At 42.9% G+C, this 17620-nt stretch overlaps 2 protein-coding genes across 2 annotated transcripts; one reads left to right on the plus strand and one right to left on the minus strand.

The window, feature by feature from the left end:
- The first annotated feature begins 209 nt into the window (after window positions 1-209).
- On the plus strand, window positions 210-4696 carry chek1 (checkpoint kinase 1). Its single transcript, XM_026329084.2, has 14 exons — window positions 210-351; window positions 572-637; window positions 931-1045; window positions 1197-1305; window positions 1552-1616; window positions 1704-1773; window positions 1865-2053; window positions 2261-2365; window positions 2447-2530; window positions 2609-2693; window positions 2783-2951; window positions 3161-3292; window positions 3630-3731; window positions 4238-4696. Exons 2-14 carry the CDS (start codon window positions 573-575, stop codon window positions 4331-4333), a joined length of 1386 nt encoding a protein of 461 aa, XP_026184869.1. The 5' UTR covers window positions 210-351; window position 572; the 3' UTR covers window positions 4334-4696.
- Window positions 4697-5956: 1260 nt separating this feature from the next.
- On the minus strand, window positions 5957-17533 carry vsig10l2 (V-set and immunoglobulin domain containing 10 like 2). Its single transcript, XM_026328537.1, has 16 exons — window positions 17463-17533; window positions 16287-16669; window positions 15753-16028; window positions 14409-14684; window positions 13213-13500; window positions 12874-13131; window positions 12480-12770; window positions 11976-12329; window positions 11185-11472; window positions 10846-11103; window positions 10452-10742; window positions 9938-10291; window positions 9091-9213; window positions 8978-9002; window positions 8731-8862; window positions 5957-5984 (listed from the first exon to the last, which is right to left on the minus strand). Exons 1-16 carry the CDS (start codon window positions 17531-17533, stop codon window positions 5957-5959), a joined length of 3696 nt encoding a protein of 1231 aa, XP_026184322.1.
- Window positions 17534-17620: the final 87 nt, after the last annotated feature.

Here is a 17620-nt window from a genome sequence, read left to right on the forward strand (position 1 = left end):
AGCAAAAACTCAGGCAACACGACTGTTACTACAGTTTCTTCTAAACCTAACCACGTTTTTTTGTGACACTAAACACTTTGTTTTCGTGTCTCTTAAATAAATTTGTTAAAAGATTGATTTTTCTTTGTTTAGAAAGTGGCAGTAGCAGCTGCTGTTCAACCTTGACGAAGCAGAAGAAGAAGAAAAAGAAACGGAAATGACGAGCTCAGCGGAAGTTGTCGCCAGTAAAACAACACCGCGCCAAATTTGTGTGAAATTGACTGCGGCCACATGAAAAAGTTTGTCTAATCCTTGAAGGAACATCTGGAAAGAACAAAAAAAAAAAACCGCTGGTTGAGGTCGGTTGTCCAGGTGAGATGTAATTTACATACGAATCACCAGCACTTCGCTTTTCAGCTTCGTTATTCGGTTTCGGGGGAAAGTTGGCGAAACTTAACGCGTCACGTGAAGTGATGACATTTAACATAACGTTATATGTGTATATATAACAGTTTGACATATAACATACTAAACAGACTAATGTAGTGTAGTCTGTGACAGCCTGATGAAAAGTGTGTGTTTTATATTTTAGCATGGCGGTGCCTTTTGTGCAGGACTGGGACCTTGTTCAGACACTGGGAGAAGGAGCCTACGGAGAGTATGATCCTCTTTCACCGTTTACAGTGTTTGGTTTTCTTTTTTCACAGCAGGGCATTCACACACAGTCACTAAACACTGCAACAAATCGGACCCTTTTATAACTCAGTGCTGAATCTTGGCTGTTTTGCACATATGCCACTGAACATCCACCACTGGCCTTAGAGAAATATGCATTTACTTGTCCACATAACACAAGAACAGCTTTATTTTATCTATTTTATAGCCTTTATTCATCTTCTGACTTATCTACCTTGGTATAATGGGTCATTCCTTGTTTTTTTGTGGTCCCAGAGTGAGGCTGCTGGTGAACAGACACACAGAGGAGGCGGTGGCAGTGAAGGTGATCGATACCTCTCAGGCTAAAGAATGTGCAGAAAATGTCAAGAAAGAAGTCTGTGTCCATAAGGTAGGTCAGTCCTCTGCAGCATATGTAGGTTAACCAGGTGCTATGTTTTTATGTTGTTAATGGAGCTTTTAAAACCTAACTACAAGCATCACTGCTCTGCATGACCCTCTGTGTGTGCTCTTACTCTACAACATGTACTGCTGATTGACAGATGCTCAACCACACCAACATCGTACGTTTCTTTGGCCATCGGAAGGAAGGACAGACTGTGTATCTTTTCTTGGAGTACTGCACCGGAGGAGAACTGTTCGACCGAATTGGTGAGACAGCTGTAGGTGGTAAACATACACTGCTTTTTTGGAGGGTTTGTGCAAAGCCAAATCAGTCTGAGCATTATATGAGTTCATCATGCCAAAAATCACAATTTGAAGTATTCAGTTAAAACCTTACTGTTGAACGTAACTCTTCTGTGATAGCAGATTTGTACTTTTTTTTTTTACTGGGTTTTGTAGCACAGACAGCTGTGCTGATGAAGTTTATTAAATGTTCTCTTACTTATATTCTAGAGCCTGACGTGGGCATGGCAGAGAAAGACGCGCATAGATTTTTCCAGCAGCTAATAGCAGCTGTGGTGAGTGAAGCAACACCCGTGTGTCATTGTGACCTTCTGCACCGTTTTCTGCTGTTATTGAGTTGTTTTTTTTTTGCGCTTTTGCAGGAGTATCTCCACAGTGTTGGCATCACCCACAGAGACATAAAGCCAGAGAACATTTTGCTGGATGACAAAGGTGATGGGCTGCAGTGTCTATCAAAGTGTTCAAAGTAATTGCTTTTTTTTGTGTTTATTATAAGCAGTCTGATATAATCCTTTTTTCTTAGATAACCTGAAGCTGACAGATTTTGGCCTAGCAACTGTGTTTCGTTTCAAAGGACGAGAGCGTCTTCTGAATCGAATCTGTGGGACTCTTCCTTACGTCGCCCCAGAGCTTCTAGGCCAAACTGAGTACAAAGCTCAGCCTGCAGATATTTGGGCTTGTGGGATAGTCCTCACTGCCATGCTGGCAGGAGGTAAGATCACAGTGTGTGTTTACAGGGGGTACACAGAAATATCATATGTACTTCTGTATCACAATACAATACAGTAGCCTTGGTGTTGTTAAGGTTTGGTCAGCTTTGACTGTTGTAAAGAACAGCTCTTGTTTTTAAGAAACGCAGCTTGTTGTCATGTGGCAAGTCTTGCATTGTCAGGCTGTTTTTGTGTTGTTTCTTTATCAGAGTTGCCGTGGGACCAGCCCACTGAGAGCTGTCAAGAGTATTCAGATTGGCTTCAAAAGAAAACGTACCTACCTCCTTGGAAGAAAATACAACCAATGCCCCTTAGTAAGCCCCAAATTATACAAGTTTTTAAATTCTCATTGCCTTGGAGCTTTGATTTTACTCACATGCACCATCTGCTGTTAGGTTTGTTGTCCAAATTACTGCTAGCAAGTCCTGATGTACGCATCACCATCAAAGACATACAGAAGGACCGTTGGTTTACTCAAGGCAAGTATTAATAGTGCAGAATCAATTCAGCTTTAACTACTATGTTCATTGGACTGAGAAGTCTGTGTATTGCTGCAGGTGTAAAACAACCCGCAGGTTCTCTGGGTTCAGGAGGAAACAAAATTCTGCGATCAGATGTGGAACTCAAATCCCGATCCAACAGGTCAGACCTTTGTGACTTTACTGTTTGAACTCAAAGGTGTATTTCTTTCTGTGCCTGTAATCTTAAGACCTACGTTCCTCTTTCCATAGTGATGACCGGATGCAGTTTTCCAGCTCTCAGCCTGATCTTGCAGCAGGTGGCTGGGAAGCCATGTTGTTAATTGGTCAGAACGAGGGCCAAGTCAGCTTCTCCCAGCCGACAAAGCCAGAGCACATGTTGCTGGGTAGTCAGCTGCTGGCCACACCAGGAGCCAGTCAGGTAATACATACTTATAATAATTAGCATTTTGTTTTATATAATAAATTTGACAAGATATGTCATGTCCGTTGTTCTCTTCCGACCTCCATTAAAATGTATCAGAATGGTGGAAAAAAAGGCAAATGTTTTAAGAAATCCTGTCTTAAAATGTTGCATTGATGCAGATAATGCTATGAGTTATTTCACATCCTAACTTCTTCTTTGTGTAGTCGCTGTGGCAGAGATTAGTGCGCAGAATGACGCGTTTCTTCACCACTGTGCACGCCGACGCTTCATTATCTGCCCTGAAAGATGCCTGCAACAGCTTGGGACTTGGCTTCAAACTCACCTGCACCAAACAGGTACATCTGTACTCAAGTACACAGAATCACGTTTACATATTTAGTTTAAATATATTCTTTGACACCTATGAGTAAAGAAAGCTGACATATTTAGCTGACAGATAAACCCACTAAGATCAACACACAAGCGCTTTAACTTTCTATTTGATTTTCATATAAAATTTTGTATCAGTCGCAGTTACAGGTGGAAATGTTCCCATGATCATGCGCCTCTAACAGTTTAGCTGTCAAATCTAACTCACTGCAGCGCCTTCTGAAGCACCGGTGACATTTCACATTTTCATACACCATCAGTCAGGTTGTTTTACACTTTAATGAACCTCGGTTTGGCCTGCAGGTGACAGTGAGCACACTGGACAAACGCAACAGCAAACTCATCTTCAAAGTCCATTTGCTAGAGATGAATCAGAGAGTGCTGCTGGACTTCAGACTGTCTAAGGTGGGTATAAGCATTTCAGACTAATGTAGTGTTGCAATATGAATAATCCATTACCACATTCAAGTTGAGGCAGTGTAACTACTACTAACACCAGAAATAGTCACTAGTGAAGTGTGCTGTGAAATCAAACAAAAAGAAAATAATTAGAAGTAGCAACACCCTGATTGTGTTTTAAGCTATGATCCAGTTTATCCTATGAGTATACATGCTCCTTATAGAGTTAGTACAAATCTAGAAAGACATTTGGGTAACAAAAACAAACAAACGAAAAAATGTTTTCCGAGCTTTAGCACAGTAAAATCTGAACACACAGCTACAATACGCATATTTTATAGTTTAGTATGCTTACATATAATTATTTCTGATGTCAATAAAGCCTGCTTACAAATTTAAAAAAAGGAACTGCTAATAGCTCATTTGGCATACTTTTCATGGTGCTGATTTTCCAATATGTACATTTAGCTGACTGTGTGAGGGCATATCTGAGAGATGTCTGTGGTTCACAGGGTGACGGTCTGGAGTTTAAACGCCTCTTTGTGAAGATAAAACAGAAGCTCTCTGATATCATCAGCACGCAGAAGATTTTACTCCCTGTCACTTGAGCAGTCTGTGTAACCCATGCAAACTGCTATGGACATTGGAGGGGAAAAAAAACTGTACATATTTGGGTGTTCCACTCATATTTTAAATGTGTCCTGTTCTATTTTTGTGTGCTTCTCTTCTTGTTTGCTTGTACTTCTGTCATCTGAGAAAATGTTTTACATGTTAGGAGGGAGGACATCTTTAAAAACTTCATGTCAGCCAGTCCTCACCTCCTGAAGGAGGTTATTACTCATTAGATCTAGCTGAGTGTTAGAATGTGAACAAAGAAATGTTGGTGCACACAGTGATAAAAATATCCGTGTTTATGTTCTTGAGAAGATATGGTTCTGATTATGTTGAACATGATACAGTTCAAAGTACTGAATAAATTATTAAAAGACCAACATTGTATTATGTGGTGTGGGTTCTGTGATAAATGTACACAGTAAGGATGATTGCAATCTCAGAAAAAAATATTTAGCAGTTAGAAATATGAACTTGTGTCCATGCAAATGTGAAAGTGTGAATTTGTTGGCCGAACAGTGAGCGTACATATAATTTGAATGTAGAAATCAAATGAGCCATTGGGTCCATACTTCAAATTGGTGGTTTGACAAAGCTTTGTGATATGATGAGAGCTTCTAACTGTTAATGTAGGTGAGGCTACATGTACTGCAAATTAACTGAAATAATCTGAATTCCAGCTGAAAGAATCTGTGATCTATGACTATGAGCCTGTAGCTTTGACGGTGATGGTGACACTGACAGGTTCATTATCGTCCCCAGTGGGAGGGGGTTGGCCGGTGATCGCGGTGGCACTCAGAGGTGAAGCTGCCCGGGGTAAAGCCATGGTTGGTCCTGAAAACGACCAGCATCAAGATTCAACAAAATACAAGTCATAGAAGAAAGAAACAAGATTTTTAGGTCTGCGGTCATACAAAATAAGACTAAATATAAAGAAAAGAATTCCTAAATTCTGAATTATATATAGCCATGGGGTCCCTGGCATGTATAGTTCATCTAGGTGTGTATGTACAGTGGGTACGGAAAGTATTCAGACCTCTTTAAATTTTTCACTCTTTGTATCATTGCAGCCATTTGCCAAAATCAAAAAAGTTCATTTTATTTCTCATTAATGTACACTCAGCACCCCATCTTGACAGAAAAAAACAAATGTAGAAATTTTTGCAAATTTATTAAAAAAGAAAAACTGAAATATCACATGGTCATAAGTATTCACACCCTGTGCTCAGTATTGAGTAGAAGCAACCTTTTGAGCTAGTACAGCCATGAGTCTTCTTGGGAATGATGCAACAAGTTTTTCACACCTGGATTTGGGGATCCTCTGCCATTCTTCCTTGCAGATCCTCTCCAGTTCTGTCAGGTTGGATGGTGAACGTTGGTGGACAGTCATTTTCAGGTCTCTCCAGAGATGCTCAATTGGGTTTAGGTCAGGGCTCTGGCTGGGCCAGTCAAGAACGGTCACAGAGTTGTTCCGAAGCCACTCCTTTGTTATTTTAGCTGTGTGCTTAGGGTCATTGTCCTGTTGAAAGATGAGCCTTCGGCCCAGTCTGAGGTCCTGAGCACTCTGGAAGAGGTTTTCTTCCAGGATATCTCTGTACTTGGCCGCATTCATCTTTCCTTCAATTGCAACCAATTGTACAGTCCCTTCTACGGTGGCCGACAAGGGCAAACGCGCTGCAAAACAAAAACGCTGCAAAAGAGAAACGCTGCAAAACAGAAACGCTGCAAAACAGAAACGCTGCAAAAGAGAAACGCTGCAAAAGAGAGAACACAACGGAAGTGCGCCAGGCCGATAGGGGGACCCCGAACTGAGGGGTGCAATGAACAAAGAACTTTTACAGAGGCGAGAGAGACACATGTAGTGACATAAGTCACGTCTCATTTTGGAGGCTGCGTAATGACGCAGGTTATAGTGTTGAATTGCAAAAGAATTGAATGAGCGACCTCTGATGATTGTTCTCATGTGCTAATATGTGCTAACAATGTTCTGTTACATTTGTTTACTTGATCAAAATGTCATACAACGTCGGGAGACGTGGCGGGGGGGGGGGGGGGGGTGTTGCGGGGTGGGAGATCTGAAGGTGCTGTAATGACTATAGGTTGTTGTCTTGTTCAGGGTGTTCTTTGGGGAGTCGGTGGGGTGAGCTAGAGGGAGATGGGTCAGGGAGGAGGGAAGAAGTGTGTGTGGAGGGAAGAGAGGGAGGGTGAGAGAGAGCTGTTCGGTGAGGGGAGTTAGCGTTACTGATGGGCGATACAACAGAATTTGGTATCGATCCGATACCAAGTAACTACAGGGTCAGTATCGACGATACCGATACCTTCTGCACCTTAAAGGAAAATCATTATTGCACAGTGTTGATTAATATCTTTATTGCAATGGCAACATGAATAATGCTCATGAACATAAATACTTGTTTAAATGCTAATAATAAAATGATAATAAATAAATAGCATTTCCCTTCGTAGTGGGTGAAAAATAGCACCACACAATGCTTCTTTTTCTATCTCTCTTCATGCTGCCGTGCCTGTCAGCACTGAGACGGAGGAGGTCCCTCCACGCTGCAGAGTGGAGAGAGTAATACTTCCTTCTGCAGTGCATGACTGGCTCTGGAAAGCTCTGACATCTGATTGGCTGCCATCATCATGTGATACGGAAGACCATTTAAAATACGCTTGGGCTGGTTTTCACACATCCAAAACTCTCAGAAGTGAAAACTAATTGCACGTTTTTTATTAGGAGTGGTATCGAGCGATACTTAAGAAAGTACCGACTCCAAAGTATGGAAGTATCGATTCCAGAGAGTCGATATTCCCATCCCTACTTAGCGTGGCTACGGCTGAAACAGTAGCCTGTTACCTGTTCTGACTAAAAACTTAAAGCAAAGTGACAAAAGAACGTCTGCTGGCTGTGAATTTAGCGGGCATTAGAGTACGTTTTACATTTATTATTTTTTAAACACTTGGCCGTCATGTTTTACAGTATTATAAAAAGTACAATGTTGTAAAAGATGACGGCCAAGTGTTAAGTAACAAATGGAAAACGCACCTTCAGATCTCCCAACCCCCCGACGTTGTATGACATTTTGATCAAGTAAACAAATGTAACAGAACATTGTTAGCACATATTAGCACATGAGAACAATCATCAGAGGTCGCTCATTCAATTCTTTTGCAATTCAACACTATAACCTGCGTCATTACGCAGCCTCCAAAATGAGACGTGACTTATGTCGCTACATGTGTCTCTCTCGCCTCTGTAAAAGTTCTTTGTTCATTGCACCCCTCAGTTCGGGGTCCCCCTATCGGCCTGGCGCACTTCCGTTGTGTTCTCTCTTTTGCAGCGTTTCTCTTTTGCAGCGTTTCTCTTTTGCAGCGCGTTTGCCCTTGTCGGCCACCGTACCCTGCAGCTGAAAAACACCCCCACAACATGATGCTCCCACCACCATGTTTCACTGTAGGGATTGTATTGGGCAGGTGATGAGCAGTGCCTGGTTTTCTCCACACATACCGCTTAGAATTATCGCCAAAAAGTTCAATCTTGGTCTCATCAGACCAGAGAATCTTATTTCTTATAGTCTGGGAGTCCTTCATGTGTTTTTTGGCAAACTCTATACGGGCTTTCATGTGTCTTGCACTGAGGAGAGGCTTCCGTCAGGCCCCTCTGCCATAAAGCCCCGACTGGTGGAGGGCTGCAGTGATAGTTGACTTTGTGGAACTTTCTCCCATGTCCCCACTGCATCTCTGGAGCTCAGCCACAGTGATCTTTGGGTTCTTCTTTACCTCTCTCACCAAGGCTCTTCTCCCACGATTGCTCAGTTTGGCTGGACGGCCAGGTCTAGGAAGAGTTCTGGTCGTCCCAAACTTTTTCCATTTGAGGATTATGGAGGCCACTGTGCTCTTAGGAACCTTGAGTGCTGCAGAAATTCTTTTGTAACCTTGGCCAGATCTGTGCCTTGCCACAATTCTGTCTCTGAGCTCCTTGGGCAGTTCCTTCGACCTCATGATTCTCATTTGCTCTGACATGCACTGTGAGCTGTAAGGTCTTATATAGACAGGTGTGTGCCTTTCCTAATCAAGTCCAATCAGTTTAATTAAACACAGCTGGACTCCAATGAAGGAGCAGAACCATCTCAAGGAGGATCAGAAGAAATGGACAGCATGTGAGTTAAATATGAGTGTCACTGCAAAGGGTCTGAATACTTATGACCATGTGATATTTCAGTTTTTCTTTTTTAATAAATTTGCAAAAATTTCTACATTTCAGTTTTTTTCTGTCAAGATGGGGTGCTGAGTGTACATTAATGAGAAATAAAATTAACTTTTTTGATTTTGGCAAATGGCTGCAATGACCCAAAGAGTGAAAAATTTAAAGGGGTCTGAATACTTTCCGTACCCACTGTATATCTGATGTTGGTGCAGCTTGCCTGGACTGGATGATCCACCAATCTCCTCTGTTCCTCCCTCTGAGCCTCCTACCACTTCATCCTCTGGAAAGTTGATGTTTTCCCTTGACTGACTGTGCTGCCTGTAAACACACAAGGGGAGAAACACTTTCAGCAGCATGGCTATACCTTAGACAATTAGCTGTTGACATGAACTGCACATACTGTATATAGACAGGCAGCAATACAGATACTCACAAGCCGAACAGCATATCATGTAGTCCTGTGGGGAGCAACAGAACATTAGTGTCACAGAATGAGACCATGACTTTGTTATGTAAATCATTAGGATGTTGATGTGTTGGACTCACTCGGATTGTTGTTGCGGTTGCGGATTATGTACATGAGCAGCAGTACTGTGATGATTGCTGCAAAGAGCATCCCACCAATAGCTGCTCCAATCACAGCCGGATACATGTTGTAGCGTGGTTCCGCTGCAACATACACAATGGCACATTGCAAAACAGTACACCTCTGACAAAAGTCTTTTTTTGCATCATGTTTAATCTCCCCCAAGTGGTTCTCAACCCATGTCCGTATTGTTCCTGTACCACAAAATGTTCCAAGTTGGAAATGTTATTTTCAGTGAGAGAACCAGAATATCAGAACTGATTTGTTGCTACAACTTCATTTAATTTGACCAGTTGTAACAGGTACTTTTTACAGTACAGGGGCTGAAAACCACTGGCCTACCCTAACCACCTGACATACAAGCCTTTCTGGCCCCTTAACAAACACATGGCTTAGTTTGATCAGTTCCCACTACACATGGCACAATTAACATCAAGAACTTACAAGAAGAAGCACACAGGTCAGTTTGAGGAAAGGCAAGGAGGAGGGAAGGAGGTGAAGAGCAGGTGACTGAGGTGTGAAAGAGAGGTGTGTGTAATTTATCTGTATGTGATTTTTGTTTGCATGAGTCTTCCACCTAAGTGGATAAAAGAACAACATAAATGTTAGGCTGTTATTGTCATTGCAATAGTAATCACAGCAAGACATCATTACTGACAATTGTATAATCACTAGCCACCTTTTTGGAAATTCATTTTATTACTTGTGATGTGTTTGTTGCAACATCTCTAACTCAAACGTCTGTCTTTGCTCAGTTCTCTGAGAAAAGCAGCAACACACTCCCCTCACTGTGCTCACTTATTATACCTGGAGTCTTTGCTGCAGAAGGGTGTCCGATGGTGCGGTGGTTGACGGGTGTGATGCGAAACTGGTAGGTAACAGTTGGTGTCAGTTTCCCTACTGTGTGACCCCTGGCTTCAGGGTCCTGGATGATGTTAGAGTACCAGACAGGATGACTAATCCTCCCCTCTATTTCCTCCTTTGAATCATTGTTGCTTCCTCTCTTTCCCGGTCGCTCTGACATCCATCTGTGCTCCAGGATGAATCCTGTCCAACCTCCTCCTTCCTCGTTCTCTACCTGCCACTCCAGTTCCACCTCGTTACGCTGTCGGCTGTTGTACATCACTTTGATCAGGGTCACATTGGGTGGCACTGGGTACCCTGATAGAGGAAAAAACACAATGAAAGAAATATGCCTTTCTGTTTGACATTTAATAACGGTATATGAGGGTGGTATTTAACTCTCATCAGTAAAGTGGGTAAACATATTTCCCAAAATGCTAAACAGCTAAAAAACAACAACAAAAAAAAAAAATCTTACTCTTGACCACTAAAGTGATGTTGATTTCTGTTCCTCCCACTGCGTTATAAGTGGAGCACCTGTACTCCCCACTGTCCTGAGTCTCATTAGTGTCTCTCACAGTCAGATTGGCCCATGCAGATGTTCGCAGCAGTGTGTACTTTGTGGTGTCTTGGATGTCAACACCCTGATTGTTAAACCAGATGATTTCGTTGGCAGGAAGATAGTTGTCTCTCAGGTTACAGGTGAGCTGCACATCACTCCCCTCATACACAGACACAACTCTGCGTTGTGTCAGCAGAACAGGAGCCTCTGTGAGTATGGAGACAAGTTGACATGCAAATTAATGAATCTTGAATCTTGGATGATTGAGTCTGCTATTTGTTGCAAGGTGTTTTTAATAATGTGCACTGACCCAGTGTGAGCCTGCAGGTCTTGGTTTCAGCCAGAAGTGGATGTTTAGCATGGCAGGTGTAGGGCTTCCCGCTGCGGGCAGTGCCATAGCGAAGGATCAGGATGTTGGCGTTTTCTTCACCACCTTTGCCTTGGCCACCAGGGCCCTCCCACCACACCAATGCTTTCGGCGCCCCTCCATCCCAGGAACAGGACAGCATTAGATACTCTTTGTTGTTAGTCACATAGGCAAAACAAAGTGGCTCTGCAGGGGGAACATCTGGTGGAGAAGAGGTTGTAATAAGATGTCAGTGGTTTGGAAAACAGTGAGTACACAAACTTCTGTTTCACTGTTTCTCACATGCACGTGTGCTGCACTCTGTTGACTGTTTAAGTGCCGGGTGGGAGCCCAGGCATTTAAACAAGCTGTTGTTGGAAGTCAGGCCTTCAGGTGGCAGCAAGATGTCAGTGTTGCTCAGTGGATTTGTTTGCTCCCCTGTGTCAGCCTGGTCTTGTCCTACACGTTTTATGTCTCCGGTCCAGTAGAGGGAGGGAGAGGGGAATCCACCAGGCCAGGAGCAGCGCAGTCTCAGAGAGGTGTGATTCAGAGCTGGCTCCACTGAACAGGAGGGGGAGCCATCGGGTGGGTCTGTGGGAATATGATAGAACATAACAAGGCAGTGATGTGCAAAGATGGGGTTACATCAGGTCATCTGGCCCCTTAACAAACACATGGCTTGGTTTGATCAGTTCCCACTACACATGGCACAATTAACATCAAGAACTTACAAGAAGAAGCACACAGGTCAGTTTGAGGAAAGGCAAGGAGGAGGGAAGGAGGTGAAGAGCAGGTGACTGAGGTGTGAAAGAGAGGTGTGTGTAATTTATCTGTATGTGATTTTTGTTTGCATGAGTCTTCCACCTAAGTGGATAAAAGAACAACATAAATGTTAGGCTGTTATTGTCATTGCAATAGTAATCACAGCAAGACATCATTACTGACAATTGTATAATTACTAGCCACCTTTTTGGAAATTCATTTTATTACTTGTGATGTGTTTGTTGCAACATCTCTAACTCAAACGTCTGTCTTTGCTCAGTTCTGTGAGAAAAGCAGCAACACACTCCCCTCACTGTGCTCTCTTATTATACCTGGAGTCTTTGCTGCAGAAGGGTGTCCGATGGTGCGGTGGTTGACGGGTGTGATGCGAAACTGGTAGGTAACAGTTGGTGTCAGTTTCCCTACTGTGTGACCCCTGGCTTCAGGGTCCTGGATGATGTTAGAGTACCAGACAGGATGACTAATCCTCCCCTCTATTTCCTCCTTTGAATCATTGTTGCTTCCTCTCTTTCCCGGTCGCTCTGACATCCATCTGTGCTCCAGGATGAATCCTGTCCAACCTCCTCCTTCCTCGTTCTCTACCTGCCACTCCAGCTCCACCTCGTTACGCTGTCGGCTGTTGTACATCACTTTGACCAGGGTCACATTGGGTGGCACTGGGTACCCTGATAGAGGAAAAAACACAATGAAAGAAATATGCCTTTCTGTTTGACATTTAATAACGGTATATGAGGGTGGTATTTAACTCTCATCAGTAAAGTGGGTAAACATATTTCCCAAAATGCTAAACAGGTAAAAAAAACAAAAACACTTACTCTTGACCACTAAAGTGATGTTGATTTCTGTTCCTCCCACTGCGTTATAAGTGGAGCACCTGTACTCCCCACTGTCCTGAGTCTCATTAGTGTCTCTCACAGTCAGATTGGCCCATGCAGATGTTCGCAGCAGTGTGTACTTTGTGGTGTCTTGGATGTCAACACCCTGATTGTTAAACCAGATGATTTCGTTGGCAGGAAGATAGTTGTCTCTCAGGTTACAGGTGAGCTGCACATCACTCCCCTCATACACAGACACAACTCTGCGTTGTGTCAGCAGAACAGGAGCCTCTGTGAGTATGGAGACAAGTTGACATGCAAATTAATGAATCTTGAATCTTGGATGATTGAGTCTGCTATTTGTTGCAAGGTGTTTTTAATAATGTGCACTGACCCAGTGTGAGCCTGCAGGTCTTGGTTTCAGCCAGAAGTGGATGTTTAGCATGGCAGGTGTAGGGCTTCCCGCTGCGGGCAGTGCCATAGCGAAGGATCAGGATGTTGGCGTTTTCTTCTCCACCTTTGCCTTGGCCACCAGGGCCCTCCCACCACACCAATGCTTTCGGCGCCCCTCCATTCCAGGAACAGGACAGCATTAGATACTCTTTGTTGTTAGTCACATAGGCAAAACAAAGTGGCTCTGCAGGGGGAACATCTGGTGGAGAAGAGATTGTAATAAGATGTCAGTGGTTTGGAAAACAGTGAGTACACAAACTTCTGTTTCACTGTTTCTCACATGCACGTGTGCTGCACTCTGTTGACTGTTTAAGTGCCGGGTGGGAGCCCAGGCATTTAAACAAGCTGTTGTTGGAAGTCAGGCCTTCAGGTGGCAGCAAGATGTCAGTGTTGCTCAGTGGATTTGTTTGCTCCCCTGTGTCAGCCTGGTCTTGTCCTACACGTTTTATGTCTCCGGTCCAGTAGAGGGAGGGAGAGGGGAATCCACCAGGCCAGGAGCAGCGCAGTCTCAGAGAGGTGTGATTCAGAGCTGGCTCCACTGAACAGGAGGGGGAGCCATCGGGTGGGTCTGTGGGAATAAGGTACATCATAACAAGGTAGTAATGTGCAACAGTGGGGTTACATCAGGTCATCAGTTCCAGAGAAAGTGCCTGTGGGGCTACAGTATTCAGGATGTTGGCTATGAATCACATCACAGAATTATAAAATAATGCACTTTCTTCTTTTTACGTGCAATGTTTCTTGGGAGAGAGCAGGGTAACACAAAATGTCAGGACAGTACTAAAAAACCTCTTTTCTAATGTGAAAAAGTGTATTAAAAAGCAATGATCTCTATCTCCTGGCTGATGTATTTCTTTTATATCAGACACATCATCTGAATTACCAGCAGAAATCTGCAAAACCAGGGGGGAATGACAAGCAGTGGCCTTCTAGCCAACCATCGCTTGCCATTGCTGTGACATCACAGCAAGGTACCTGCCAGAGAATCCCATCAACCTCCCCGACGGCCCGAACAGGAGTATAGGTCTGCAGCGCTTCCGCACTCTGCTGTGTGTGTTTGTGTGTGCTGTTGTGTAAATGTGAGTGTAGTTGTAAGCTGTTTGTTTTGTGTCTTAGAGATATGAGAGGTGATACAGGATTAGGGGTGCTAGAGACAGCAAAAAAGAAGAAATGAAGAAGGTTTCTGCATAACATTGAAAACAGGAGAAGCTTAGCTGTAAGCAGAATGATCAGGAGGTATATTTAAGGATTAGATACAGTGTTAAAACAGGTCAAAACCAAAGACGATTAAGACCCTGGATTTTTAATCTCTTGTACTTCACTTTAGGTAAATACCAAATCTGAATGATTTAATCACCATTTGATCATCAGCATGCAGACGGAAGAACACAGGCTAGGACTGAATACAGAGGTCAACAGAGGAGTAGGAGGACCAATGGGCATGGTCCAAGGTCAGAGGTCAGAGATTACACTCACAGTAGACAGTCAGACTGATGGTTTTTTTGGAGCGGGTGTTGAGGTAGGTGTTCTGTGCCAGGCAGGTGTAGTCGCCGGTGTGCATGCGGAGGATCTTGGTGATGGTGAACTGTGGTCCGGTGTAGACCTGGGAGTTGTTGTAGAACCAGACGTACTGACTAGCCGGGTTGGATGGGGCTTGACACAGTAAAGAAACAGTCTCTCTCTCCAGTGCTGAATATCCCCGCTCTGTCATACTGTACGGAGTCACATCTATCTGAGGAATGTCCGGGCCGACTGAGGAGAAAGGACATGAACACGCTGAACTTGTGAAGGACACGGACCTGTTACACACACTATCGAACAAGCCAGTGTTAGTTTTTCAGGCACCCAAGGACAGATAGCTCCTACTTCATTTCTACACTGTCCAATAATCACTCCAACTCCTGAAGGAAAGATCTGACTGTCTCAAAAGGTCTGTGCCTCAAATTCAGACAACTGGAGTTTAGGTATTAACATACACAGTACAAGCTAAAAGCTAAAGCAAAAATAATACTTGTTTTTCAAATGGTAAAAGAACAGAGGAGAAGGAATTTTAAAAAGTACAGAGCTGTCCACAAAGTTGAACCACTGTATGACTAAAACATGAAACCATGTGAGCAATGATTTATTCAAGACGTGCTACGTGGTGACATTTTCTCTCAGTGTGACAAATGCTGAAGATGGATGTCCTTGCGGTTTATTGATTTCTCACACATCAAATGCCAAAAAGGAGAAAGCTCCACATTGGATGGAAAAGACATCAAAGAATATATAAAAAAAAACATGCATGTCATGAAGAATGTGGCCCTAAAACTGGATAATTTACATTTATCTTCTCTTTAATGGGCTTTTCTTTGATGAAATGTTAACAATATTTTATTTTTTATATAACTGAAGTATATTTGTAATGGTTTTCAGGTTGTGGCCATTGTGTGTAGCTCTTCTGCAGTGTTGGTTCATATAAAATGGCCAAGGAAAGGTCAAGATCATTGCATGTAAAGCACAGCAACCAGTCAATAGTCAGTTTGTGTTTTCTTGTTTTTTTGTGTCTGTTTTGTGTCAACCTTTTGTCAGTTTACATGTCTTTTTAGTTGTTTTCAATTTATTTTTCCTTGTTATGTGCTTCATTTGGTCAAGTCCCTTCATGGTTCTATGGTCTAGGGGCCCCCTGACCCCGTGGGCTCTGTGGGTCTGTGTCTGTAGGGCGCATTCAATAATCCAACCATGGGTATGTGTAATTGTTTCAATATTGTCATGGGTGGTGGCTAACCTCAGTGTTCCTAAGTATATTTCTATACAAAAATATTCTATAGAAATACTCACAGATGATGTCCAGCCATAACCGGTTGGAGGTCTCACTGTTGACAGGGTTACTGGCCGCACAGCGGTACCACCCGGTGTGGTTGCGGTTTACATCGGTCACGTTGATCACGCTGGTGTTGCCCTGTGCAAAGGTTGAGATGTTGCCACTGCGGGTTTCGTGCTGCCACACATACTGGATCGGCCCAGTCCCGTTTTCCAGATTGCAGCGCATCCACATAATAGATCCTTCCACTGGAGATGCATCACTTATCAGGAGATAAGGCTTACTCACAGGAACTGTACCCAAGACAAAGTCACACATGCAGGTATGCTTACAGTCTGTGGTGCAGGCGAAGAACATTGTTTAGCAAATATAGCTGTTTATCTAGACAGTTAATCTTAACTTGAATACAACTTAACTCTGTATCAGTTGAGCTCTAGTGTCGAAATGTTTTTAGACAAATGCAGAAGTCTATATAAGTGGAATAACACATAATACGTCAGTGCCTTACTGTGTCTCTCTCATAGCTCCACTAGGAGGAAATAAGGTCTTACCCCGCACAGTGAGGTGCACATAGTAGTAGTAGACTTTGGGCTCCGTATCTATGTCATAGAAGGCCTGGCAGGTGAACAGGCCCTGGGCAGCCAGAGGCAGTTTCTCGATGCTCACAGCTGCACTGTTCGAGATGACCGTCAGCTGTCCGAGTGTCTCGGCCAGCTTCTGGATCTTGGGCCCTTGCCCCAAATCATACACAATGGCCTTTATAGCTTCAGTGCTGGGCTTGGTGAAGCTCCATATGTACATGTCAGGTAAGGCGGTTCCACACTCCAGGATTACCGCTTTGCCCACCACCCCATATACGCTGGTGTCCTGGTAAACCACCTCCCCACTGGGATTGATCTGCACCGCTGGAGGAGGGAGAGGATACACACAGACATGCACACACAAAAGTGTGTGTGTGTCAAGGAAGAGGAGATGGTGGTGTCCTGTGCCAAGCCAGTATTCAGTTACAGTGTTGATTGCACTGTATGTTTCAATAGTTTAGTAAGGGATTGCAAAAGTGTATTAGTTTTATTATTTTTCAAGTCATTCGCTATTCAATTTTCCTGTTATACACCATATTGTGCTTACTCTATATATGAGTATGCTAAATTAAATATAAAAATAATCTAACTTTCATTGTCGTGAACTATTGTTAATAACATTACTACTGTTATTCATTAGCATCAGAAAAAAATTTAAAACTACACATACCTGCAGCTCTTTTTTGCCCATGTTTTAATTTAGTTTTAATTTCAGAGATACAGCCTGAATAATAAAAGTGCTGATCAATGTAATCTGTCAATGTTAGCTCACAGGTTATAAGGCTCAGAGTATGTGTTGTATGGCCAGTAAGTAACAAGAAACTGTAGTACACAAACTCCAAGTAATGCATAAGGACAGTTTGATTGTACTGTGTAATTTGTCCACCAAAAATGACCCACAGTGCTCAGATGTAAATATCAATAAATAGTGAGCTGATATATTATGAAATTACAGTATCAACTTTAACTCTTACTATACTTCAAATCTTCAAATACTTCAAAACAAAATTAAAATTTTTAAGCCTTATTAACAGTTAACGCTTTGATTTTGCATAATGTTTTTTTTATAAACTATTCAAATCACAGTATATAGAAATCTAAAGTTTCATTGCCGTCATAAATGGCAAAAACTAAATGTTAAACTCACCATATGTCATAAAAGTGACCAGGCTGCTAGGTAGAAAGAGAAAGGCCAGCCCTAGTAGTTGGGCCACCATGGTATCATGATGATGCTCAGTCCAACAACCTCTTTACTCCAAAAGTTGTAGTAGAGATAAACAAAAGGCAAAACCGATGTACCACAA

This window comes from Mastacembelus armatus, chromosome 14, assembly GCF_900324485.2.
Source record: "Mastacembelus armatus chromosome 14, fMasArm1.2, whole genome shotgun sequence".
Classification (NCBI taxonomy): domain Eukaryota; kingdom Metazoa; phylum Chordata; class Actinopteri; order Synbranchiformes; family Mastacembelidae; genus Mastacembelus; species Mastacembelus armatus.

Bases quoted from the DNA above. Each gene is read 5' to 3' on its own strand.
- chek1 (XM_026329084.2), top strand. From the start codon at position 573: ATGGCGGTGCCTTTTGTGCAGGACTGGGACCTTGTTCAGACACTGGGA. The intron at 1,306-1,551 runs GTGAGACAGCTG...CTTATATTCTAG, and splicing joins AGAACTGTTCGACCGAATTG to AGCCTGACGTGGGCATGGCA. The intron at 3,293-3,629 runs GTACATCTGTAC...TTTGGCCTGCAG, and splicing joins AACTCACCTGCACCAAACAG to GTGACAGTGAGCACACTGGA.
- vsig10l2 (XM_026328537.1), bottom strand. From the start codon at position 17,533: ATGGTGGCCCAACTACTAGGGCTGGCCTTTCTCTTTCTACCTAGCAGC. The intron at 13,501-14,408 runs GTGAGTGTAATC...TTATTCCCACAG, and splicing joins CATCAGTCTGACTGTCTACT to ACCCACCCGATGGCTCCCCC. The intron at 12,771-12,873 runs GTCAGTGCACAT...CCATACTCACAG, and splicing joins GACCTGCAGGCTCACACTGG to AGGCTCCTGTTCTGCTGACA.